The sequence below is a fragment of the Hibiscus syriacus genome, unplaced genomic scaffold (assembly GCF_006381635.1).
Source record: "Hibiscus syriacus cultivar Baekdansim isolate YM2019G1 unplaced genomic scaffold, ASM638163v2 tig00111342_pilon, whole genome shotgun sequence".
Classification (NCBI taxonomy): Eukaryota; Viridiplantae; Streptophyta; class Magnoliopsida; order Malvales; family Malvaceae; genus Hibiscus; species Hibiscus syriacus.
In genome coordinates, this window is record NW_024063066.1 from 995,689 (window position 1) to 1,022,137 (window position 26,449).

The following is a 26,449-nucleotide window of genomic DNA, read 5'->3' on the forward strand; positions in this document are numbered from 1 at the left end:
AAATTTTTTCTATGTATTTTCTATTGAAAATCCGTTTTCGTCTCTTAAAATTTTGTAAATTCAAGGTCACCCCATGAAATTTTGTAAGTTCAAGCTTGTCCCCCAACGTAAAATCATACGTTTGTTTCTGCTTTCTCATATCACTTTTCAAAAATAATGTCAAACTAGTCGATATTAATTTTAAGATTTAAATTTAGATTCTCTACTTAAAAAATACAATGTACTTAATTCTCATAAATTACCTCTTTTTCTATTATCCTAGATTGATTTTAAGGAAACATCTATTCATGATCTTTCTTAACTATTGATAGTGTACACACATCTTACAAACGTAGCTGCTCGAATTCAATACCTCGAGAGATAACAACACTCCACTTAACCAATTATTATTAATCTTATGCTTCAAATTATTATATTAAACCATTCTGGCCCAAACAATCTTGTCAATATTGGCAATAAATTTCCCCAAAACATATAGTCAATAAAAAGTAAAACAAAGTCCCTAAAGAAACTAAGACAAGAAAAATACTTAAGACAAAGCCTATAAAGAAACTAAGATCACAGCTTAAATTTCTTCCAAAGCACCTTCGGTGATAATTGCTGATTTGCTCCACTTCCACCAGCTGAATCCTTCCAAGATTAAAGCACAGGTTCCCAACAATGACATTACAACAATGAACGTCAATTGAGGCCAAGCCTTGATCCCCAAATGTACCATATGAAAACCCAGCAAGGCATTGACAATGCTTAATCCAATGGTTCCATATCCCATTGTGAAGTGAAAGATCTTGAAGTAGACCCTCTTTTTATCTTCCTTGTGTGGCCTGAAACGCCCTATTATCCCTTGAAAGAACCCGAGGCAAAGAAGGGCAATTCCTATATATTGATGGCTTGCACCGCAAGTTTTAACTCCATTGGCCCCAACTCCATGCCAAAGCAAAATACCAACGATCCCACCACCCAAACCCATCGAGTAAGCTGTGCACTGAGTATAAACATGTAGTTTAAACCAAGTAGTGCCTGCCCCTTGCTTCCCATGCCTTGCGATTAAAGCTCCAATAGGCATTAGAATACAATATCCCAATATGCATAAAACTCCATGAAGTATCTTCCATCGGCTACTTGTTTTGTGAACAACGACCTTGCCGGAGAGAAAATCCAGGGTTCCGGTCGAAGCCATGTTGGGACCGGACAATCGGTGCATCCTGGGAACGTTGCCGACTAAGGGTCCTTGTTGCCAAAGGTGGTTCACGGTGGTAGCGTTGGCGGCCGGCAACATCAGGGTTGCGAAGATGATCATCTCGTTGCCGTCGACGATCGAGGAAACTCGATCGACGGGGAAACTAAGGTCACCTTGTTGAAGCTGAGTCGCGTAACTTGTTATAGGAGAAGTATAAGCCATCATAGTTCCATCGTCTCTTTGGAAAGCGACCAATGCTTGTGAACCCACCATGCCTTTCGAGTGCGGATTGATCGCCCATGAAATCCATCTTGGGTTTTGGTCGACGCTGCTTTGCCGGAAGGCGATGTCGACTGTTTGAGACGATGAATGGAAGTTCCAATGAAGTGAGCAGTTTAAGGAAGGTAGGTCGGTGCATGAGGCGAAGGTTTTGCCTCCATGAAAACGGTGGTTGCCGCAAGGTTCGGCGGCGGAGAAGGTGCAGAAAAACATAGCAGAAGAAAGATGAAAAAGGATTTAGAAGCCATTGGAGACTATGGATTAACGAAAGACGAAGGGTTTTAAGCTTTGCCCTAGCTCTTAGGGTTCGTTATATAAGCTTTGATAGTCGGTGCAGTAGTTCCCTCCTCTTTGCTTTTCATACAAGAAAGAAGATTTGATTTATTGAAAACAAGTAACTTATTCAAATTAAAATTCTAACCTAATTTGCTTTCACTAATTAATTTAAATACTAATACTATTCAATTAAAATATATATATATACTTTTATTTTAAACTATAATAAATATTATTGTAAACTTTTTCTATTTTTAATATTTTTATAAATTTTTAAATAAAATAAATAGAAACTATCTCTTTAAATTCGGGTACTTACCATATTCTTTTTCATGCAATCCTTTTCTTTTTAAGGAATTTTATGCTTCTCCAATTCATTAATAATCATTTATTGATTAACTATAACAATTTTTAAACTTTTTTTTAAAAAAATTAAAACACTTTAAGTAATAATTAATTTAAAATAATTATTATAATTTATTATTGATATGATCTTATATATCATTATAATTTTGATTTAAGTTGTTAATAGGAGTGTTATTCTCCCTAAAGGTTATAGATTCGAACAATTACACTTATAAGGAATGCGTGTCGCGTGTATTATCAATGATTAAGAACATATTAGGTAAAATAGTTCGTGAAGGCCCTGTACTTTTAAACCAGCTCAACAACTGCCTAAATGGTCACGGATTGCTCCCCACACGACCCACGACCATCCATATCAGCTCTAGCACCATCACGACCATCCATATCAGCTCTAGCACCATCGGTATTGACCTCTAACCATCCCACCGGCGGAGGAGACCAGAACACCATCGATCTGCAAAACACCATGAACATTACCAACTCCGCAAGGAACCACATGATACTGATGCATACGAAAACAGTTCTCCTAAAATGCCATATCATCTGTTTCGAGCGAGGGAGTTAGGATTCAAGAGCGACGGACGAAGCATAAACTTCGGGGATTCCCGCACTGGGTCGGAATACTGCTGGCTGTTCGAGTGTAACTTTCAAGCACGTGGTCGGCTCGAGTCCTTCGATGAATTCGTTCATTTTGATGTTCAGGATTTGGGATTCGGATCGGTGACTGGTTATGAGAGGAATGGCGTAGATAACGGATTCGGCGAAACGGAGAGTTTGACTCTTGAAGCGCGGCATACATGGATACCTTGAAGCAGAGGTGACTCTCCGTTGGCAAATAGGAACTCAAACATGACATATGGATTGTAATGTCAGTACCGTGGACTTTCCCGTCAGCATCGTGAACTACCCTGTTAGAACCTTAATCAAACAACGAAAAATGTTGATCAATAGGCAACATTAAAAAAAATCTGAGTTGGAAGGTCATTAAGAGAAAATGAGGATCATATTGTTTTTTTTCAAAAGTACAGGGATCTCTACTGCGTTTTTACCAATATTGTTTTTTGTTTTGTTGGGGGCCTACTCATGATGTCACGGTCCGTGTACTCAAAATTAGTCTAGCCTGAAAGAGATTATTGCTAGCAGACATGAAACCCGACTCAAATTTAGTTAAAGTTCCTTTTCCTTCTTTGTTTCTCATCTGCACTACTGGCCAGTACTATTTCTGCATTGGACCATTTACCGAGCACCCATGTTGATAGATAATTTCACTTATGAATCCAGAATATAACACAGTAGCTGTAAGTTTAATGCAGATATTAGTTTGATATGAATGAAGTTTTGGTCATAATCTTTGAAGTTTGAGGGTTCTGGTATGGGTTTTGGACTTTGGACACTGATTGAGATTAATGGTTTTGAAAGTTGTTGATGGTCCTGTGTTCATTTCTGAATCTGATATGCTATTACATGTCATAAAATAAGAACATTTAAAAACAGAATACAACCAGGCACTGATGAACAATCATCTATCTTCCTCAATGATATTTTTTCTTGAATGTCCTTAGAACTTTGTTGCCTGCTCTTTGAACCATTTCAACAAGCCATTTTGGCTTCCTGATTGTCATCATTATATATCCTGCTGAAAATCCCAACACCGCTCCACATCCATAACTCATTATCACGATTTTGCAATCCAATCCGAGCTCGGAATCAGCTTCTTGTTCATCAAAAGTAGTTGCTGCCGGTGGTGGTTCACTTTGGCCACAACTTTCTGAAACTGGGAACCCGCATAATCCAATATTGCCGATGTAGGAATCATTCTGAAAGGTGTTGAATTGTTTCCCCTTAGGAATTGGTCCGACAAGCTGGTTCTCCGATAGGTTTAGTGTGGAAAGAAAATTCAAGTCGGTCAACTGCGAAGGAATTCCCCCGGCAAGCTTGTTGTCTGAGAGATCTAAAGATTCAAGTGCTGTCATTTTCCCTAATGAGGAAGGGATGTGACCGGTGAGGTGGTTATGAGAAAAATTGAGCACTTTGAGAGATATAAGGTTTCCAACTGTTTCCGAAATCGTTCCCTCGAATCGGTTGCTCGACATATCAATGGTTGCAAAAATAGTGAGGATTCTCTTCAGCTCGATGTCGATACCTTTCATTGTGATAACCACAGAATCTTCGTAGTATGAACTCCTGTATCCCATCTGAACTTGAGACAAATTCATCATACTTTTGAAAATTTTGAAGTATGATGTTGGAAGAGATCCAGAGAACTCATTATAGGAGAGATCCAATATTCTTAAACTCGAGAAATCCGATCCGTTTTTTAAAGGACTTATTCGACCATGGAAATGATTGGATCGCAAGGCAAGAACCTGTAGCCAAGGAAGAGTTCCTAACCAGTAGGGGAAGGTGTCATTTATCTTATTGTTTCCGAGATTCAACACTTCCAAATTCTCACAGTTAGCCAAGGATTTAGGCACCGGCCCTTCGAAATCATTGTCGTTGAGGTTAAGTGAATTTAACATGTAATCCTCAACACAAAAATCAGGGATGACTCCATGAAAATGATTCGTCTGCAAATATAAACGAACAAGTTTTGCATAGGCCATACATTTTGGAATTGCTCCACTCAAGTTGTTATGAGACAAGTCAAAAGTATTAGAATCAAACCCGATATTGCACATAGAAGATGGAATTTCTCCGGTCAATCTGTTGTTCGAGATTAAGAAGACTTGTGTAGAAAGTGGTGGTACCAGAAGTGGCCCTTCTAGCAGGTTGGAACGGAGATTAAGCGTTTCGACATTCTTCCATGGATAATATTCTATAGCTGTCAACAAGTTGTTAGAAAGATCAAGGATTTCCAGGCTGCTTCCCCAATTGTTTTCTTGCTCGGTAATTCGGCCTCGAATGTTGTTGTTTGAAAGATCTAAATGAGTCAAACTCTCTTGAGTCGTCAAGAAATTTGAAAGTTGGGTTATATTACAAGAAGACATGAGCAATGTCCTAAGAACGGGCAAGACAAGAGTAAGGTTGTTGATGTTGCTAAACGATAACGGACTGTTGTGTGAAAGATCCAATTCTTGAAGGTTTGTAAGGTTTGCAAACATATCGGCATCGATGAATCGGATCTTATTGCGAGAAAGGTCTAGGGTCATCAAAGAGTAATCGGGATTGCTTGCACTGGTGAACGATAGCAAAGCGTTATCCGAGAGAGAGAGTATCATAACTTTACGGAACCTTGATAATTTGTTCAATTCAAAGCTGCCACTCAAATTATTTGAAGAAAGATCAAGAAGAGTAATGTTCACAAGTTCGAAAACCGGATCCGGAATCGGACCGGTGAGATTGTTGTTACTAAGGGCCAACCTAAACAAAGATCGGAGAGAAAACAACCAAGAGGGTACCCTGCCACTGAAAGAGTTGTGATCAAGGAGTAGACCAACAATCCGTGAAAGCCCACTAACTCGAGAAGGAAGAGAACCGATCAAGTTGTTATACGAAAGATCTAGAAATTCAACTCGTGGGAGGTTAAAAACTGAGAATGGAATAAGACCACTAAGCTGATTATGTGAAAGAGCTAAAGTTTTGAGTTGTGTGAGGTTACCAAGAGATGCTGGAATTGGACCTGTTAAATTGCAATAAGAAAGATACAATATCTCGAGCGATTTAAGATCGCCGAACTCGGACGTTATCGGGGAGGACTCGAAATCATTGTTAGAAAGGTCAAGCTCCCGCAGTTGGCCGAGGCGGAAGAGATTGCTGTTAGAGGGGATAAGGCCTACAAGGCAGCTGCAACTAAGATCAAGGCCGGTCACGTCCCCTGTTTCAGTATCACACTTAACCCCATCCCACAAGCAACAATCTGTTCCTTGCTTCCACGACGTCGTCTTTCTGTTTAGTACACCACACGCCGACGGAGAGTCATGGCACCGAACGGAAAAGGAGCTGTTGAATTGGATTAAGGCAACGCTTTGGTCAGGAGGGCAGGACGGATTTGTTTGAGCAGAAGAATCATAGGCAAAGAAGTGGGAAAAGAGCAGAAAATACAATGGTATCAACCACATTTTCATGTCTCTCTCAGGTACGGCAATGGAACAATAAAATGTGAAGGCTGAGATATAATAAGAGTTCAGAGTCAAGTGGAATGCATGCACTTATACGAAATAAACAATGACAGCCATTTTCTTTTTCTTTTAGTGTTTTGATAATACAATTACAGCCATTTTTCTTTAATATTTTGATAATACAAGAGACGTTGACATTTCATTTCATAAACCACGTTGACAGGTATGCTCGATGAATTTTAAAGTTATCTGAATGTTGGTATTATTTGTTAAGCCACAAAGTCAACAGGTATGCTCCTACATCAAAAGGAAACAAGACAACAAAATACAAACATCTATCTTCACCAATCCCAACTGTTTCCTGAATTGTTCCTTCGAATCGGTTGCTTGACACATCTATGGTTGTGAAAATAGTGAGAATTCTTAACATGTCATTTGCTTTATGTTTTTTATGGAATGCTTAACATGTAGTTGAACTTCCTGTCTCAATAATATGACCCAAGACTTGACTCATCAAAACTCACATGGCCAACCAAATACAAACATTTAAAAACAGAATACAACCTGGCACCGATGAGCAATTATCCATCTTCCTCAATGATAGCCTGCTCTTTGAACCATTCCAACTAGCCATTTTGGCTTCCTAATTTCCATCATTATATATCCTGCTGAAAATCCCAACACCACTCCACATCCATAACTCATCATCACGGTTTTCCAAACCAATCCGAACTCAGAATCAGCTTCTTGTTCATCAAAAGTTGTTGCTGGTAGATTGCTTACAAAATTTGGGAACTCACTTGTGTTGCAAGAAGAGAGGTTTAATGTCGAAAGATCTGGCGAAGAGTAATTGGCATTGCTTGCACTGGTGAATGATAGCAAAGTGTTATCCGAGAGATAGAGGTGCTGAAGTTTACCGAACCTTGATAGTTTGTCCAATTCAAAGCTGCCACTTAAATTATTTGAAGAAAGATCAAGAAGAGTAAGATTCACAAGTTCGGAAACGGGATCCGGAATCGAACCGGTGAGATTGTTATTACTAAGGACCAGCCTACCCAAAGATTAGAGAGAAAACAACCAAGAGGGTACCCTACCACTGAGAAAGTTGTGATCAAGGAGTAGATCAACAAGACGGGAAAGCCCACCAAATTGAGAAGGAAGAGAACCGAGCAAGTTATTATATGAAAAATCTAGTAATTCAACTTGTGGGAGGTTGAAAATTGAGAATGGCACATCCCACTTTCCTTTTCTATGTAATGAACACATCTTCTAGAAGAAAAAGTAGGCATAGGAGCAAATGGGATGACACTTTGGTCACATGGTTACCAACTGGAATTCACATGGACTTGTTCTCTTTTGTCTTCTTGAAACATGGTGTTAATATTCTTAAGGGCCCATGCCAAGCAGTTGTCGACATGAAAACATGCTTCAGCTTATTAACGCAAGTTTTTTTTTTTTAATCCATGCAACCATGGCTGAATTGAATGACAGTGGAAATATAGCTTCCACTTGTAACGTCAAACACCTAAAGTAGCAGCGTTTATAACTTTAGGCACCTGGATGAGATAAAAAATAGTTTCAGCGCCTATTCGAAAAAAACACTATAGTTTTGTCAGTTATTTTATACTTAAGCCTTTAATTAAAGAAAATTAGATTGAGATCTGTCTGATAAGGTATTAAAATATTATAACTAAGTTTGATAATTTAAAATTAAATTTATCTATTATATTTTTTTTATAAATTGCGTGAAAATGTTAAATAATAATAATCTAATTCTCATTTAATTTAAAAAAAAGAGTTCATACAAATTTATCTAAAATACGTCTGTTTTTAATTTGGATAAGGCAAAACTCTAAAGTTGATGAACATGAACATGAACATGAACATGAACATGAACATGAACATGAAGAACATCAAAAGGAAACAAGATAACAAAATACAAACATCTATCTTCACCATTTCCATCTTCCTCAATGATGTTTTTTCTTGAATGTCCTCAACACTTTGTTGCCTGCTCGTTGAATCATCCCGACAAGCCATTTTGGTTTCCTGATTGTCATCATTATATATCCTGCTGAAAATCCCAACACTGCTCCACATCCATAGCCCATAATTATAGATTTCCATTCCAATCTGAATGTAGAATCAGCTTCTTGTTCGTCAAAAGTTGTTGCTGGTGGTGGTTCACTGCGGCCGCAACTTTTCGAAACTGGAAACCCACACAAGCCTGGATTGCCAACGTAGGAATCATTCATGAAGGTATTGAATTGTTTTCCCTGAGGAATGAGCCCAACAAGCTGGTTCTCTGACAGGTTTAACACCGCAAGAAAGTTCAAGTCAGTCAACTGTGAAGGAATTTTCCCAACTAGCACGTTGTAGGAGAGATCTAATGACTCAAGTGTTGCCAAATTCCCTAATGCTGAAGGAATTTGGCCGGTTAAGTGGTTATGAGAAAAGTTGAGCACGTTGAGAGACACAAGGTTTCCAACTGTTTCTGGAATTGTTCCTTCGAATCGGTTGCTCGACATGTCGATGGTTGCAAAAATAGTGAGGATTCTCTTGAGTTCGACCTCCACACCTTTCATTGCGATAACCAGAATACAACCAGGCACCGATGAGCAATCATCATCTTCCTCAATGATATTTTTTCTTGAATGTCCTTAGAACTTTGTTGCCTGCTCTTTGAACCATTTCAACAAGCCATTTTGGCTTCCTGATTGTCATCATTATATATCCTGCTGAAAATCCCAACACCGCTCCACATCCATAACTCATTATCACGATTTTCCAATCCAATCCGAGCTCGGAATCAGCTTCTTGTTCATCAAAAGTAGTTGCTGCCGGTGGTGGTTCACTTTGGCCACAACTTTCTGAAACTGGGAACCCGCATAATCCAATATTGCCGATGTAGGAATCATTCTCAAAGGTGTTGAATTGTTTCCCCTTAGGAATTGGTCCGACAAGCTGGTTCTCCGACAGGTTTAGTGTGGAAAGAAAATTCAAGTCGGTCAACTGCGAAGGAATTCCCCCGGCAAGCTTGTTGTCTGAGAGATCTAAAGATTCAAGTGCTGTCATTTTCCCTAATGAGGAAGGGATGTGACCGGTGAGGTGGTTATGAGAAAAATTGAGCACTTTGAGAGATATAAGGTTTCCAACTGTTTCCGAAATCGTTCCCTCGAATCGGTTGCTTGACATATCAATGGTTGCAAAAATAGTGAGGATTCTCTTCAGCTCGATGTCGATACCTTTCATTGTGATAACCACAGAATCTTCGTAGTATGAACTCCTGTATCCCATCTGAACTTGAGACAAATTCATCATACTTTTGAAAATTTTGAAGTATGATGTTGGAAGAGATCCAGAGAACTCATTATAGGAGAGATCCAATATTCTTAAACTCGAGAAATCCGATCCGTTTTTTAAAGGACTTATTCGACCATGGAAATGATTGGATCGCAAGGCAAGAACCTGTAGCCAAGGAAGAGTTCCTAACCAGTAGGGGAAGGTGTCATTGATCTTATTGTTTCCGAGATTCAACACTTCCAAATTCTCACAGTTAGCCAAGGATTTAGGCACCGGCCCTTCGAAATCATTGTCGTTGAGGTTAAGTGAATTTAACATGTAATCCTCAACACAAAAATCAGGGATGACTCCATGAAAATGATTCGTCTGCAAATATAAACGAACAAGTTTTGCATAGGCCATACATTTTGGAATTGCTCCACTCAAGTTGTTATGAGACAAGTCAAAAGTATTAGAATCAAACCCGATATTGCACATAGAAGATGGAATTTCTCCGGTCAATCTGTTGTTCGAGATTAAGAAGACTTGTGTAGAAAGTGGTGGTACCAGAAGTGGCCCTTCTAGCAGGTTGGAACGGAGATTAAGCGTTTCGACATTCTTCCATGCATAATATTCTATAGTTGTCAACAAGTTGTTAGAAAGATCAAGGATTTCCAGGTTGCTTCCCCAATTGTTTTCTTGCTCGGTAATTCGGCCTCGAATGTTGTTGTTTGAAAGATCTAAATGAGTCAAACTCTCTTGAGTCGTCAAGAAATTTGAAAGTTGGGTTATATTACAAGAAGACATGAGCAATGTCCTAAGAACGGGCAAGACAAGAGTAAGGTTGTTGATGTTGCTAAACGATAACGGACTGTTGTGAGAAAGATCCAATTCTTGAAGGTTTGTAAGGTTTGCAAACATATCGGCATCGATGAATCGGATCTTATTGCGAGAAAGGTCTAGGGTCATCAAGCCTGGTAGATTTCTTACAAAATTTGGGAACTCACTTGTGTTGCAAGAAGAGAGGTTTAATGTCGAAAGATTTGGCAAAGAGTAATCGGGATTGCTTGCACTGGTGAACGATAGCAAAGCGTTATCCGAGAGAGAGAGTATCATAACTTTACGGAACCTTGATAATTTGTTCAATTCAAAGCTGCCACTCAAATTATTTGAAGAAAGATCAAGAAGAGTAATGTTCACAAGTTCGAAAACCGGATCCGGAATCGGACCGGTGAGATTGTTGTTACTAAGGGCCAACCTAAACAAGATCGGAGAGAAAACAACCAAGAGGGTACCCTGCCACTGAAAGAGTTGTGATCAAGGAGTAGACCAACAATCCGTGAAAGCCCACTAACTCGAGAAGGAAGAGAACCGATCAAGTTGTTATACGAAAGATCTAGAAATTCAACTCGTGGGAGGTTAAAAACTGAGAATGGAATAAGACCACTAAGCTGATTATGTGAAAGAGCTAAAGTTTTGAGTTGTGTGAGATTACCAAGAGATGCTGGAATTGGACCTGTTAAATTGCAATAAGAAAGATACAATATCTCGAGCGATTTAAGATCGCCGAACTCGGACGTTATCGGGGAGGACTCGAAATCATTGTTAGAAAGGTCAAGCTCCCGCAGTTGGCCGAGGCGGAAGAGATTGCTGTTAGAGGGGATAAGGCCTACAAGGCAGCTGCAACTAAGATCAAGGCCGGTCACGTCCCCTGTTTCAGTATCACACTTAACCCCATCCCACTAGCAACAATCTGTTCCTTGCTTCCACGACGTCGTCTTTCTGTTTAGTACACCACACGCCGACGGAGAGTCATGGCACCGAACGGAAAAGGAGCTGTTGAATTGGATTAAGGCAACGCTTTGGTCAGGAGGGCAGGACGGATTTGTTTGAGCAGAATAATCATAGGCAAAGAAGTGGGAAAAGAGCAGAAAATACAATGGTATCAACCACATTTTCATGTCTCTCTCAGGTACGGCAATGGAACAATAAAATGTGAAGGCTGAGATATAATAAGAGTTCAGAGTCAAGTGGAATGCATGCACTTATACGAAATAAACAATGACAGCCTTTTTCTTTTTCTTTTAGTGTTTTGATAATACAATTACAGCCATTTTTCTTTAATATTTTGATAATACAAGAGACGTTGACATTTCATTTCATAAACCACGTTGACAGGTATGCTCGATGAATTTTAAAGTTATCTGAATGTTGGTATTATTTGTTAAGCCACAAAGTCAACAGGTATGCTCCTACATCAAAAGGAAACAAGACAACAAAATACAAACATCTATCTTCACCAATCCCAACTGTTTCCTGAATTGTTCCTTCGAATCGGTTGCTTGACACATCGATGGTTGTGAAAATAGTGAGAATTCTTAACATGTCATTTGCTTTATGTTTTTTATGGAATGCTTAACATGTAGTTGAACTTCCTGTCTCAATAATATGACCCAAGACTTGACTCATCAAAACTCACATGGCCAACCAAATACAAACATTTAAAAACAGAATACAACCTGGCACCAATGAGCAATTATCCATCTTCCTCAATGATAGCCTGCTCTTTGAACCATTCCAACTAGCCATTTTGGCTTCCTAATTTCCATCATTATATCCTGCTGAAAATCCCAACACCACTCCACATCCATAACTCATCATCACGGTTTCCAAACCAATCCGAACTCAGAATCAGCTTCTTGTTCATCAAAAGTTGTTGCTGGTAGATTGCTTACAAAATTTGGGAACTCACTTGTGTTGCAAGAAGAGAGGTTTAATGTCGAAAGATCTGGCGAAGAGTAATTGACATTGCTTGCACTGGTGAATGATAGCAAAGTGTTATCCGAGAGATAGAGGTGCTGAAGTTTACCGAACCTTGATAGTTTGTCCAATTCAAAGCTGCCACTTAAATTATTTGAAGAAAGATCAAGAAGAGTAAGATTCACAAGTTCAGAAACGGGATCCGGAATCGAACCGGTGAGATTGTTATTACTAAGGACCAGCCTACCCAAAGATTAGAGAGAAAACAACCAAGAGGGTACCCTACCACTGAGAAAGTTGTGATCAAGGAGTAGATCAACAAGACGGGAAAGCCCACCAACTTGAGAAGGAAGAGAACCGAGCAAGTTATTATATGAAAAATCTAGTAATTCAACTTGTGGGAGGTTGAAAATTGAGAATGGCACATCCCACTTTCCTTTTCTATGTAATGAACACATCTTCTAGAAGAAAAAGTAGGCATAGGAGCAAATGGGATGACACTTTGGTCACATGGTTACCAACTGGAATTCACATGGACCTGTTCTCTTTTGTCTTCTTGAAACATGGTGCTAATATTCTTGAGGGCCCATGCCAAGCTGTTGTCGACATGAAAACATGCTTCAGCTTATTAACGCAAGTTTTTTTTAATCCATGCAACCATGGCTGAATTGAATGACAGTGGAAATATAGCTTCCACTTGTAACGTCAAACACCTAAAGTAGCAGCGTTTATAACTTTAGGCACCTAGATGAGACAAAAAATAGTTTCAACGCCTATTCGAAAAAAACTAGATTGAGATCTGTCTGATAAAGGTATTAAAATATTATAACTAAGTTTGATAATTTAAAATTAAATTTATCTATTATATTTTTTTATAAATTGCGTGAAAATGTTAAATAATAATAATCTAATTCTCATTTAATTTTTAAAAAAAAGTGTTCATACAAATTTATCTAAAATACGTCTGTTTTTAATTTGGATAAGGCAAAACTCTAAAGTACATGAACATGAACATGAACATGAACATGAACAACATCAAAAGAAAACAAGATAACAAAATACAAACATCTATCTTCACCAATTCCAGCTTCCTCAATGATGCTTTTTCTTGAATGTCCTCAACACTTTGTTGCCTGCTCGTTGAATCATCCCGACAAGCCATTTTGGTTTCCTGATTGTCATCATTATATATCCTGCTGAAAATCCCAACACTGCTCCACATCCATAGCCCATAATTATAGATTTCCATTCCAATCTGAATGTAGAATCAGCTTCTTGTTCGTCAAAAGTTGTTGCTGGTGGTGGTTCACTGCGGCCGCAACTTTTCGAAACTGGAAACCCACACAAGCCTGGATTGCCAACGTAGGAATCATTCATGAAGGTATTGAATTGTTTTCCCTGAGGAATGAGCCCAACAAGATGGTTCTCTGACAGGTTTAACACCGCAAGAAAGTTCAGGCCAGTCAACTGTGAAGGAATTTTCCCAACTAGCATGTTGTAGGAGACATCTAATGACTCAAGTGTTGCCAAATTCCCTAATGCTGAAGGAATTTGGCCGGTTAAGTGGTTATGAGAAAAGTTGAGCACGTTGAGAGACACAAGGTTTCCAACTGTTTCTGGAATTGTTCCTTCGAATCGGTTGCTCGACATGTCGATGGTTGCAAAAATAGTGAGGATTCTCTTGAGTTCGACCTCCACACCTTTCATTGCGATAACCAAAGAATCTTCAAAGTAAGAATTCATATATCCCATCTGAACTTGAGACAAATCCATCATACTTTTGAAACTTTTGAAGTATGATGTTGGGAGAAGTCCAGAGAACTCGTTATGGGAGAGGTCCAAGATTCGTAAGGTCGAGAAATGTGACCCGTTTTCCGATGGACTTATTTGACCATGGAAATGGTTGGCGCGCAAGGCAAGAACCTGTAGCCGAGGAAGAGTTCCTAACCAGTGGGGGAAAGTGTCATTTATCTTGTTGTTTCCAAGATTCAACACTTCCAAATTCTCACAGTTAACCAAGGATTTAGGTACTGAGCCCTCGAAATCATTGTCGTTGAGGTTAAGTGTATTTAACATGCGATCATCAGCACAAAAATTAGGGATGTTTCCATGAAAATGATTCTTATGTAAATACAAACTATTAAGTTTTGCATAGCCCAAACATTCTGGAATTGCTCCACTCAAGTTGTTACGGGACAAGTCAAGAATATTAGAATCAAACCCAATGTTGCATATTGAAGATGGAATTTCTCCAATCAATCTGTTGTTCGAGACTAAGAAGATTTGTGTGGAAACTGGTGGGACTAGAAGTGGCCCTTCTAGCAGGTTGGAACCAAGATTAAGCGTTTCAACATTCTTCCATGGATAATATTCTATAGCTGTCAACAAGTTGTTTGAAAGATGAAGGACTTCCAGGTTGCTTCCCCAGTTGTTTTCTTGTTCGGTAATCCGGCCTCGAATGCTGTTGTTTGAAAGGTCTAAACTAGTCAAACTCTCTTGAGTTGTCAAGAAATTTGAAAGTTGGGTTATGTTACAAGAAGACATGGACAATGTACGAAGAAGGGGAAAGACAAGAGTAAGGTTGTTGATGTTGCTGAACGATAGTGGACTGTTGTGTGAAAGATCCAGTTCTTGAAGGTTTTTAAGGTTTACAAACATATCGGCGTCGATGAATCGGATTTTATTGTGAGAAAGGTCTAGAGTCACCAAGCCTGGTAGATTTCTTACAAAATTCGGGAACTCACTTGTGTTGCAAGAAGAGAGGTTTAATATCGAAAGATCCGGCAAAGAGTAATCGGCATTGCTTGCACTGGCGAATGATAGCAAAGCGTTACCCGAGAGATAGAGTTGCCCAAGTTTACCGAACCCTGATAGTTGGTCCAATTCAAAGGTGCCACTCAAATTATTTGAAGAAAGATCAAGAAGAGTAAGGTTCACAAGTTCGGAAACTGGATCGGGAATCGGACCGGTGAGCTTGTTGTTACTAAGCACCAACCTACTTAAAGATGGGAGAGAAAACAACCAGGAGGGTACCCTGCCACTGACGAAGTTGTGATCAAGGAACAGATCAACAACTCGAGAAAGCCCGGTAACTTGAGAAGGAAGAGAACCAAGCAAGTTGTTATACGAAAAATCTAGAAATTCAACTTGTGGGAGGTTGAAAACTGAGAACGGAATAAGACCACTGAGTCGATTATGTGAAAGAGCTAAAGTCTTGAGTTGTGTGAGGTTACCAAGAGATGCTGGAATTGTACCTGTTAAATTGCAATCGGAAAGATACAATATCTCCAGAGACGTAAGATCGCCGAACTCCGATGCCACCGGGGAGGACTGGAGATCGTTGAAAGAAAGGGAAAGCTCCCGCAGGTGGCGGAGGCGGAAGAGAGTGCTGTTAGAGGGCACAGCGCCGACAAGGCAGTTGCAAGTAAGATCAAGGCCGATCACGTTCCCTGTTTCAGTATCACACTTAACCCCATCCCACAAACAACAGTCCTTTCCTCTCTTCCACGACAATGTAATGTTCCGTACACCACACGTCGACAAAGCGTCGGAGCACTGAACGGAAAAGGAGCTGTTGAATTGGATTAAGGCAAGGCTTTGGTCTCGAGGGCACGACGGCTTTGTTTGAGCACAAGAATCACAAGCAAAGAAGAGGAAAAAGAGGAGAAAATACGACGGCATTAAGGATGGTTTCATGTTTCTCTCAGAAACGATAATGGATGAATGGTGTAAAATGGAAAGCATATATTTAGATGGAACCTTTGGGGTTTGGTTTGGTGGACTTATTTTTTAGATGGAAAATTCAAAGACAGACTCTTGACTTTGAATGTTTCATGGAGACTCCCATGACAAGGACAACCGAAGACTAACGACCAGAAATGCTTACTTAGCGGGAAAAAAAGGTAAATTACACATTTAGTATCTATATTATTAGTTTTGATCTATTTTGGTATCTAAACTTTTACCTTTTTCAAAGTCATACCTAATGTTTAGATTTTGTTTCATTTTAGTATCCGTTCAAAATTTAATATTGAGTTTTGAAAAAATTAAAAGTTTAGGTACTAAAATGGATAAAAACTGGTAGTTTAGGTATTAAAAATGTTAAGTTTTTAACACCGAGTACTAAAATTAAATAAAAATTAAATATTATGCATGATTCTGAAAAAAAATTAAAAATTTAGTTACTAAAACGGACCAAAACTATTAATTTAAATACTAAATGTGTAATTTACTCAAAAAAAAATTGGGCTTGTTTTTGTAAAGTCAAGTTTAGATACTAAAACAGACAAAAACTGATAATTTAAGTATGATTTCAAGAAACTACATTATTACTATCAGATTAGATCGGAGTTATTTCACCTTCCACCCGACCTGACCTATGCCAAATCTATATATTTTTCTTAAAAAATGACCTTATCATATTGATTGAAGTTGGAAATCATCGATTTTGACTTAAATTGAGATCCCTAACTTATGCAACTTACTTTAAATTTAATTATATTTAATATTAAACCTAAATTTAATATTTATGTTTTTCTCATTTCATCAAATACTAATACTTCAAAATTTGGTTAACTAAAAATATCAAATTAATTAAATTTTTTATCTTAATAAAGATAAAGATAACATATAGATATGGATAACAAATACATTTTTTCTTAAAAAAAATGGAGAAAAATCCGAGCTAAATATTTCTTTACAGCAAGTGATCCCGTAGTACTGTTTTCGATTACGTTTGTCTTCTTTGGGTCGAATAAAAAACCTTTTTTTAGTTTCAAAATATAGGGAGGAATCAATCAATGGAGGAGAAGATAGAATACCCAGAAATTCTACAAGAAGAATACCAGTCTAAGTTATTCTCTAACCCGGTATTTTTTTCTATTCTCTTTGTTAAATATCTGTTTGGTTGCCAAGAAAACCATGGAAATGGAGCTGGAAAGTTTGTGAACATGTTTCTATTCTTTTCCAATTTGGGTTATTTATAAAAGGTTTGGGGTTTTATCCCAATTGCTAAATTTTTTTTGTTTATTTCATCTGTTTGTTCATTAAAGTTTAAGGGTTGCTCTTGGTATTTCTTTGTGTAACAAAATTGTAGGGTGTTATTGTAGTTTTAGTTTGATATCTCTTACGTTACGATCATGGAAGCTAATGTGGAACCATTAAGAACGTTTTTAGCTAAGACATGGTGAACTGTTGGTCCTGGAATTTTCTGAGTAGTTTATGTTGTGCTTGTCATAATGTATGTTCAAGATCGATTGTAGTGTGTTCGCATTGCTGCATCGATGTAATTTCCAAGTATTTGTGTAACACCCCAATTTAGGGGTTATGTTTTTCTAGATTAAATATGAAGTTGGTTGGAAAATAATTGTTGTATTAGACCATTATTTTATTAAACAAATGGAGGATAATGAATTAGGTAGAATGTGGACACTGGACAAATTGTTGTGTGAAATAGGAATAAAATAAGGATAATGGCATTCCATAATTGAAAAAAAATTATCATACAAACTTAATCATGAAGACAAAAGTCTTTGGAGTCTGACAAAGAAAGCAACAAAATAAAGTTGAAGACTTTGTATCATATACTTGTAGCTTTGTTGTGTTAATTATCTAAGGGTAAAGGGGCACGTAGAGGAGGGGGGGGGGAAGGGAAAGCTGAAGATAGAGACATGTGAGAATAAAACAAAGTGAGCGGTTTTGGGGATTTGGTAACGCCGATTCAATTTTCTTTCCGGTGGAGAAGGAACACAAGCAGCTACAACCTGCGTCTGCTTTCACTTGCCAAGGCTGCCCGTGCTTTGGATGATGATTTGCCCGATGATGGTGTTCACTTCTATACTGATGCATGTGTTATTCTCGAAGATGATGGAAATGAACAAATGGCCTTTGATCTGTATCGTGCTACCGCTAGTGTTTATGTTAAACTTGAGAAGGTATGAGGTTCCAAGACTTCCTTCAATAACAAGCTCGATAGAATGGGAGCTGATCCATGGAAAGTTCTCAACCAGGGTGTAAACTACTCCAGACTTCTCAAATCCATGCTCTCCACCGGCTTTCTCCTTGTCCTAGCTGGTTTAGTGCTAGGACGTGAATCACAAGGTATGTCATCCAAGTTTGGTGAGATATTTACTTTGTCTCTTAGTTTCCAAGTGGTTATAGTTATGACATAATAGTTTTTACAAGATCAATTTAGTCACTAATTTAAGTAATTAACTATTTTGATGGCAACACTAGTTTTTAATTTTACCAATTGAGTCCTCAAATTATTACTTAGATTCTAATAAGTTATTTTTATGGCGAGGGAAATTATTTGGATACGAGTTAGTAATTTTGATGACCTGGATCGTGAGGAAAATATTGGAAGTTGAATTAAAGATCGAGGGCGTTCAAATGGAATTTAAATGGTCGATCGATATGGCATGGAAATCGAGGTTACTACATCTTTATGCTTTATGGAACAAGTTGATATTGATAAATGCATGAATAAGATAATGTTTGGTCTCATCTGGCTAGTTAATTAATTCATACACTAAATATGAATGCGGTAAAAATTCGATAATTGAATACGGCTCAGATGATTAATATAAGAAATGGAGGAATTGTTAGAATTAAATTACGAATTCTGTGATTAGTGATAAAGGAATTAGCCTAGATATGTAACTTAAAATTTATATCATCAAAGGTTAATTGTTAAAGGTATTTGGATGAGAAATTATGAGAATACTCTGATTGGATAAAATTACGAAAATACCCTTATATTGTAAAAGTACAAGAATTGACTTTGAAAGTTGGATAAGAAGTTGTAAAGACGTATTGATCTAATAAAACTACTGATGTGTATAGAAAATACTAGCTTTGCTTAGAAAATCTGGATAATCAATTTCTAAACTCAAGATGACTTGTACAAGATACTAGAAGTTTGGTAAGGAATAATTTAAAGTTTAAAGATTATCCGAAAAAGATATAAACCCTAGAATCTCTGAATTATAATTATCTTTGTTAAGAATTTTAATATCGAAATTATATGGTTAAGAAATTATGAAATTACCCTTGAGAGGGAAAAGTAGCTTGAATTGACCATGAATGAAAAAATACTCAAGAAGTCATACCTAAATCGATGAATTACCAGTTTCATCGTTAAGTTACACGTTTATACAGAAAGTTCTTGATAATCCGTAAATCTTCGAGTTATCAGTAAATACCTGAAGAATAATTTATCGATTATGCTCTTTTGTCAGAATTGTTTGAAAAGACTAGAATAGATAATAAGTTTGAATTAATTAATAAGATCGGATGGAAGGACATGATTGAAATACCATAGAACTGTAAAATGACTAAATTACCCTTGGAATAGAAATGACCCAAGAATATCACCAAGCTCAGAAATGAATGGATATCCTCAAGCCTAGAAATAAATAGATATCCTCAAGCTTTAAAATGATTGGAATAACATCGAGTACCAAAATGACCAAAATACCCTTAAGGACTAGACTAAGTAAATGTCTTGGATTAATTAAGGAATCCAAATAAACATAGGTGTTGTACTACCCTTAAAAGTTGTGGAACACAACTTAAGTGAGTAGCAGCTTATAAGTTATGAGGATGAATGTAGAGAAGAAAGCAATCCGGTCGATAAAAATGTCGTGCAAGATGGAAAGCAGCTTATAAGTTCTGAGGGTGAAGTAGATCCTGGAGTTAGCTGGCGCAATGACGTGGAAATTGTTTCGGGCCTCGGAAACCAGAAGCAAGGAAAAGTGTTTTACTATGATAACCCAATTTCCGAAGAAACTGGAGTTTGGACACTTGTATCAGTTCCTCCTATGACTGAAAATAAACATGAAGAATGGGATAGAGGCCTCTTCCTGAATGGAGGGCACTTTCCTGATGATGGTTTGGGTTCGAATCAGTTTACAGGAGACAGTAAGGATCTGACCATGTGGGATGTGTTCAGTGAGTTGTTAATTGCCGCTCGAGGCAAAGTGAGTGCTATTGCTTCAGGTGACGTTCAAAGATGTGGGATCGCTTGGTTATCCAATCATCTTCTTGAACAAACTTGGAACGAGATGGCTCAAACACTTGCAGAGGCTAATTTTGGTAACTTCAATGAAATACTTGAAGCAGAGCCGCCGAAATGGTTGGCTGACAGTGCTGCTTCCACTTGCATGCTATGTAACGTGCGGTTCCATCCTATCATGCGCTCCCGTCATCATTGCCGTTTCTGCGGTGGGATATTCTGCAATGAATGTTCCAGGGGACGGAGCCTGTTACCAATGAAATTCTGCATGGGGAACCCACAACGAGTATGTGATGTTTGTTGTGTGCGACTTGAGCCCGTCCAACCATACTTGATGGACTGGGTAAGTCGTGCTGCTCAGTTGCCTACCCACGATCTGACAGACCTCAGTACATTAAGGTCATGGCTTAATTTTCCTTGGGGCCAATCAATGGAATATGAGATTTACAAGGCAGCAAATACTATTACCAATTACAGAAAGGTGGTGTCTCACTTTTTAATTTGAACTCATCTAGATTAATACTTGAAAGTGTTCATCTCATAAGACCATTTCATGACACATTGGTTACTTTACACAGGTCGGGTCCTTGAAACCTGAAAAGTCCATACCAGATGCTATTTTGAAACAAGCAAAAGGCCTTGCGATTCTCACTGTTGCAAAGGTTGGGGTTATGGTGACATACAATATCGGAACGGGACTGGTTGTTGCTCGTAGAGATGATGGATCTGGGTCTCCACCATCTGCCATAACTTCCTTGGGTGTTGGCTGAGGAGTTCAGGTAACTCGATATTGTCCGATTATGATGATGAAACCGTTTTGATGATCATTTAACAATATCTTTCACAAGTTTGAATGTATAGTTCCAATCCGACTCGGGGTACCTATATCTATTGTACTATTTTTTCTTGAATCTAACAGGCCGGAGGTGAATTTACGGATTTCGTTATTGTACTGGGAAATGAAAGTGCCGTTGCAACATTTAGTGGAAACATGCATTTATCAGTTGGAGCAGGTTCGAGTGCAGCTGTTGGCATTGTTGGGCGAGCTGCTGAAGCTGACATTCGTGGTGGCTCTGGAGGTTATGCTGCTTGTTATACATACAGCTGTAGTAAAGGTGAGATTTCTTTTTGTGACAAATCTTCGATTGGATTTATTAGTTTGCATAGTTTTGTTGCTTGGAGTTCGGGCAGCCAGTCGGAGTTATTTCCATTTTATCTTCTCTGCCCAGAAGAAAATAGGTGCCCACCAGGGTCCAGTTTAGATACTGGAAGAAACCCTTCCTACTTAAAGAGATAGATGGACTATAAAACTACTCGAGGTCTATGTTTTAAAACCTTGCATGTCAAGCAAACCAAATGAATCCGAATTTTTTTTTGAGATGGTTTGTTTAATGTTTGATGCTTGCGGCTTGGTCATTGTAGAGCCATTACATCTTCGAGAAAACAAGAAAACAATCATGCTAAGAAAGCAGAGAACAAACTATCTTCGAGAACAAACTAATATTTATATAATTCAGAGTTAAAATTTTCAAAAATTAATGAAAGCTGAATCAAGGGCGAGCAACGGCTCAGGCTCAGGCTCAGGCTCACCTCCATCCCTATTGTTTCCCGACCGAACAAACATGGGATCAAAGTTAATGCTAAGAAAGTGATTTTTTTTCAAGCGGATTGCTCTTATCTGCAGGACAATGTGACGCTGTAAAATAGAAGTCGATTTTAGCTAATCTATTCGATAAGCTTTCGGACTCACCTAGTCTTGGAACTGCCAAGAGTGAGTTCTAGATCATCTGATCCACATTCTTCATGTATTCTCTCCCCTTCCCATGGCTTTACTATCCCGGTTGCATTGCTTCCAAATGCAAACTCATCTGAAATAGCTTCAGACATTGGAACATCAGCAGTATGATCTAATCCTCCAGCTATTGCAGGAGAACATGTCCCACTTTGTCCGGGAGTCCACATGCCGGATCCCCCACCGGCTAAGACTTCCTCCTTGAAGCCAAAGGGGTTTGAGGAGACAAGACTGAATGTGGGAGACGTTGGCCGGCTATGAGGGGTTCGGAGCCCAGTAAACCATTCTGGGTCGGGAACGATCTGACGACCAGGGCTAGGGGGAGTTGAAGAAGGTAGGAAAGACCGCTGTTGTGCACTCCAATTTGGGTGAGTAGACTGATACTCCCAGTCATTTTTGATTCGTGGGGTTCGAGCAGTGGGTGAGCTCAATGGAGGGGTCACAGGAGCACTAATAGAACCACCGTGAATGTAGCTATAGGGACGCTTGGAAGAGGATGCTGATGAGGAGGCAGATGATAGGTTCTTGAGCCAGGGGAAAAGAGCTTTCACATCACCATTGGGATTAACCACATAAGAAGAAGCTGGGCTTGGAAAGGATGATGATGCAGGGCTTGGGTTGTAAGAAGCACAAGGGCTTGGTTGGTAAGACGAACAGGGGCTCAACGTTGCAGATCCACCAACCATATCAATGCGCTCAACAGGCTTGCAACCCTGCCAAAATCAATTTTTTTTATCAGTTCGCTAAAAGCACAAGCAACAGATCAATGAACATTACTGTAAAAGTATGCTCAACTTTGGAAATAATAAATTTTAAACAAATAGCAGCTCGGAAAACCAAAACTCATTCCAGCTTTTTATTACACGTGTAATTTGAGCTCTTACTTCTTATGAATGCCATTAATTTCACCATGGTAGGGCATCATTATATTCACTCCATCTTTCTTTTCCATCCCTATAATCTTACTTTCCACCCAAAATCATTTCATTTATGTACAATATCAGTTAATTTGAGCTTATTAATTGTGCCATATTACTCCTTGTTTCCATCACATCCCAGTCTCACAATGTCTTCCCTGAAAAACTCATCTTTTTGCGCTATGATAAAAAAAGAAAGCATGGTCATCATACATTCTTAAAATAAATTTATCCTCAATTTTTGCTTAGGAGCCAGACAACTGCTTTATGCATTATAAAAACCTCAATTTCCCCTTTAAGCTGCAGTTCTAAGATATGGTCCTTCTGATATTTTATTTCAAAATTGTACACAATAGGGGCCTTACTAATTAAACTATTTGAGTAATTAAAACTAAGAACGCCAAAACAAGTTAAAATGTGGTACTAATTTGCCTAAAAGGTTTTGTAATTTACAAATACAGTCAAGCAGCAAAAAAACAAAAAAAAATTACTGTAACATAAAATGCGCCAAGTTATAAAAATATATCGAAATATAGAACACCTTAAACACAATTATAACAAAAGAAAGACTACAAACAAACGGATTGCCAAGTCTGAAACCCCCAAATGATTGTATGAGCAACTGATAATGAAAGTTATCTCAAAGTGGAAACTGTGTAAAATCCTTGAAAACGGACTCTTTTACTTGGCAATTAAAAAAAGGTCTAAAAATAATATCAAAACTCACTGTAAGTTCACATGGTGGCATGGTGCAAAAAACAAGGGTAGTTAGGTATTTTCTCAAGATCTATGCAATTTGGGTTATTTTTTAAAATTGGGATGATCAGTCCCATGTTCTTTCTCATCTGGAATAGTGGAATACTACAAGTTATATGGAATATGGCCATCAAAGAAAGAGAAGAATCTTTCGTTGGTGCTTCACGCCTCACGCGTTGGCTAAAGTGAAAGTTAAAAAAAAAGTACAAGAAAAGAGGGCTGACCAGATCTCTAAAACGAACGATTTGAGAGGACTAATAAAATGACGATTCTAACCTTGCAACAAACAAAACTAACGCGGTCAGTGATTCAGGCCGTGCATGTTAGCAGTTGACACCAGATCTTCCTGTTTCTCCGATGTCAACATTCGGCCGGGACCGGCGTATGCTAGCACCACGGGAAGACTTCCGTTGATTAACATGCACCGCAAAGAGCGGCACAAATCAGCATACGGATCGCAGTTTAACTTGATTTTCTTTTCATTTTTGAATATTAATTTATTATTACTACTACACTAGAAACTAAAATCTTCGTGCTAAAATACGCCAGACAAATTTAATAAAAAAAGTACAATTTCAATGATACGACTTCCGTCGTGCCAAGTTATGCAGGAAATAAGCAATTTTCCGTTGCTTTTATATTTAAAAAATTCACAAACAAATTAAAACAAGCAATGTTGAAGTTCAAACAAGCTATTAATAAACTCAATTTTCAGTTAATTTTCATTTCAAACAAGATATTGACCGTTCCATCAGCATTATCTTCATCTATTTCCTACTAACACTAATCAATAAAATAACAAAGAAAAAAAATAAGTTTAGGTGATGATAGTAATTTACCTTACGATAAGTAGTGCCATCGGGTTCGACAGTCCAACCGGCCTCGTTACAAAGAGCTTTGAGAACTTCATTGTTATCGCAGTGCTTTGGAAGCTTATAATTACCGTACATCCGAAGTCCGGCGAAGATCTTCGCCGCTATTGCTCTCCTCCGCCGCTCTCTCCGCTTGTTATTCTCTCTTTCTTTCCATGTCGGTAGCCTCGTCCCAGACGTCATTTCAAAGAAGGGAGAAAAAAACCGAAGATATAACTATTGAATTTAGAGAAAATTTTATTGTCCGGTCGAAAGAAAAAAAATAGAATTTGACAAATTAATAAAAATAAATAAAGGATCGGAGAAGGATCTCTAGTTTCGAAATTTTAGATCGACGACCGGAGATATAAAACGCCGGCGTTTGCTGACGGGTGAATTGGAGGGGAAGTTCAGAAGCAGAGTTGACTGAGATCTAGCCGGAAGTGGATTCCGATCAACAGATGGACCGGAAACAGACCGGGAAAAAGGAAACGGTTTTTGGGTTGTTAAAGTTGAAAACCCGGGAAGAAAACGGAAGTTGTATCATTGATAGGAAGCTTGAAATGGTAGCGCTTGGAAAATGGTCTGTTAAAACTGCACTGATTGGATATCTTTGCCCTTGATCTCTTTGCAATTTACAACTTTTCCACTCATAGTTGAACATTTTATTAATAATTTTTATTAAAATATTTTCCCCCTACCAAATTTTAATTTGAGGATGAAATTATTATTAACATAAACGTAAATTTTAACGTATTTAATATTTATAATAAACAAATAAATCTACTGTACAAAAGGTTGATATTTGAATTTATTGAGTAATAAAAATATTGATATGTAAATTTATTGAATAGTTTTAATGGTAAAAAATATTATTCTTTTATAAAATTTGAATTTAAATAGTCGTGCTTATAAAATATGTTTATGTTATTAATAAGTTAAAAAAAATTTAAAAATATAATATCTTATAATTATCGTATATTACTAAAAACTTAATATTTTCATTTTTTAATTCCTTATAATTATTTTATTAATAAATATAGTCTTGTATACTAACATTTGTAGATAATTAAAACCCAATCTTAATGTCTACAAGTGTCCACCTTTATCCTATTTCTTATTTTATTTCTTATTTACTCTATTTTAATTTTTTTCTAAGAAACTAATTTATTTATTTTTTATTAATCTAGAATAAGTACAAAGTAATATATATTCATAGATAAAATTTTACTATTGATATTGAACATTTACACTTCTAACATTTCAAGTCTTAAATCGAGATCTCAAATAATAATAATATTTTTTATTATCGAGATCGTTTAATTTATGTAACTAATTTATCTTTTAATGATATAATTTTATGATTAAAATAAAATTTGTTTTTTAAATATCGATTTAAAATAAAAAAATTGAAAAAGATAATGGAAAGGGCAAATTGAGAAACGCAAATGCACATGGTAAAGCAGCACGTTAAGCGTTAGTCCCCCCTTCTCTCTCCCTCCCAATGCGTGACCAAAGTGTGACCCGTGGCGGATCCTCCTGCAATGGGTTCGGCAACCGTCTTTGTCGATGACTCTTCAATGGGAAACGAAGATAATGTCACAAGTGTCAAAGTTCGTCCCACGTGCGAAATTACTCCACCGGCCCAATTAGGGATCATGGGCATGGGTAAGCTTAATTAGGTTTTCGCTCAATCCAACTCGATTCAAAAATATTTATCCTTCATTCTAGATTCGATTCGAGTTTAGAGGTGACTTCACTTATATGAATTCTATCTAATGTTTTGAGATAAAACCCAAACTTGACCCGGTTTAATCCGAAATAAATATATTTTTAAAATTTTATTTATATTCATAAAAAATATAGATTTAATTGAAAAAAATAATATATAGAGAGTCATTATTGTAATTATTTATAA

The 26,449-nt window shown here is 37.6% G+C and overlaps 4 protein-coding genes and 1 pseudogene across 4 annotated transcripts; 1 reads left to right on the forward strand and 4 right to left on the reverse strand.

Moving 5' to 3' along the window:
- Positions 1–565: 565 nt before the first annotated feature.
- LOC120159202 (cytochrome b561 and DOMON domain-containing protein At5g47530-like) lies at positions 566–1,672 on the reverse strand. The gene has a single exon (XM_039169844.1). It carries the CDS (start codon positions 1,670–1,672, stop codon positions 566–568), a length of 1,107 nt encoding a protein of 368 aa, XP_039025775.1.
- Positions 1,673–2,410: 738 nt separating this feature from the next.
- On the reverse strand, positions 2,411–6,168 carry LOC120159203 (receptor-like protein 33). The gene is made up of 3 exons (XM_039169845.1): positions 3,675–6,168; positions 2,713–3,019; positions 2,411–2,555 (listed from the first exon to the last, which is right to left on the reverse strand). The coding sequence occupies exons 1-3, from the start codon at positions 6,163–6,165 to the stop codon at positions 2,411–2,413; spliced, it is 2,943 nt and encodes a 980-aa protein (XP_039025776.1). The 5' UTR covers positions 6,166–6,168.
- A 479-nt stretch (positions 6,169–6,647) lies between these two features.
- LOC120159240 (receptor-like protein 33) lies at positions 6,648–15,897 on the reverse strand. The gene is made up of 3 exons (XM_039169879.1): positions 13,902–15,897; positions 8,329–8,737; positions 6,648–6,919 (listed from the first exon to the last, which is right to left on the reverse strand). The coding sequence occupies exons 1-3, from the start codon at positions 15,895–15,897 to the stop codon at positions 6,754–6,756; spliced, it is 2,571 nt and encodes an 856-aa protein (XP_039025810.1). The 3' UTR covers positions 6,648–6,753.
- A 1,103-nt stretch (positions 15,898–17,000) lies between these two features.
- Positions 17,001–21,527, forward strand: LOC120159204 (annotated as a pseudogene).
- A 283-nt stretch (positions 21,528–21,810) lies between these two features.
- Positions 21,811–24,774, reverse strand: LOC120159242 (BES1/BZR1 homolog protein 4-like). Its single transcript, XM_039169881.1, has 3 exons — positions 24,520–24,774; positions 21,958–22,720; positions 21,811–21,861 (listed from the first exon to the last, which is right to left on the reverse strand). Exons 1-2 carry the CDS (start codon positions 24,733–24,735, stop codon positions 21,962–21,964), a joined length of 975 nt encoding a protein of 324 aa, XP_039025812.1. The 5' UTR covers positions 24,736–24,774; the 3' UTR covers positions 21,811–21,861; positions 21,958–21,961.
- Between the last annotated feature and the right edge of the window lie 1,675 nt (positions 24,775–26,449).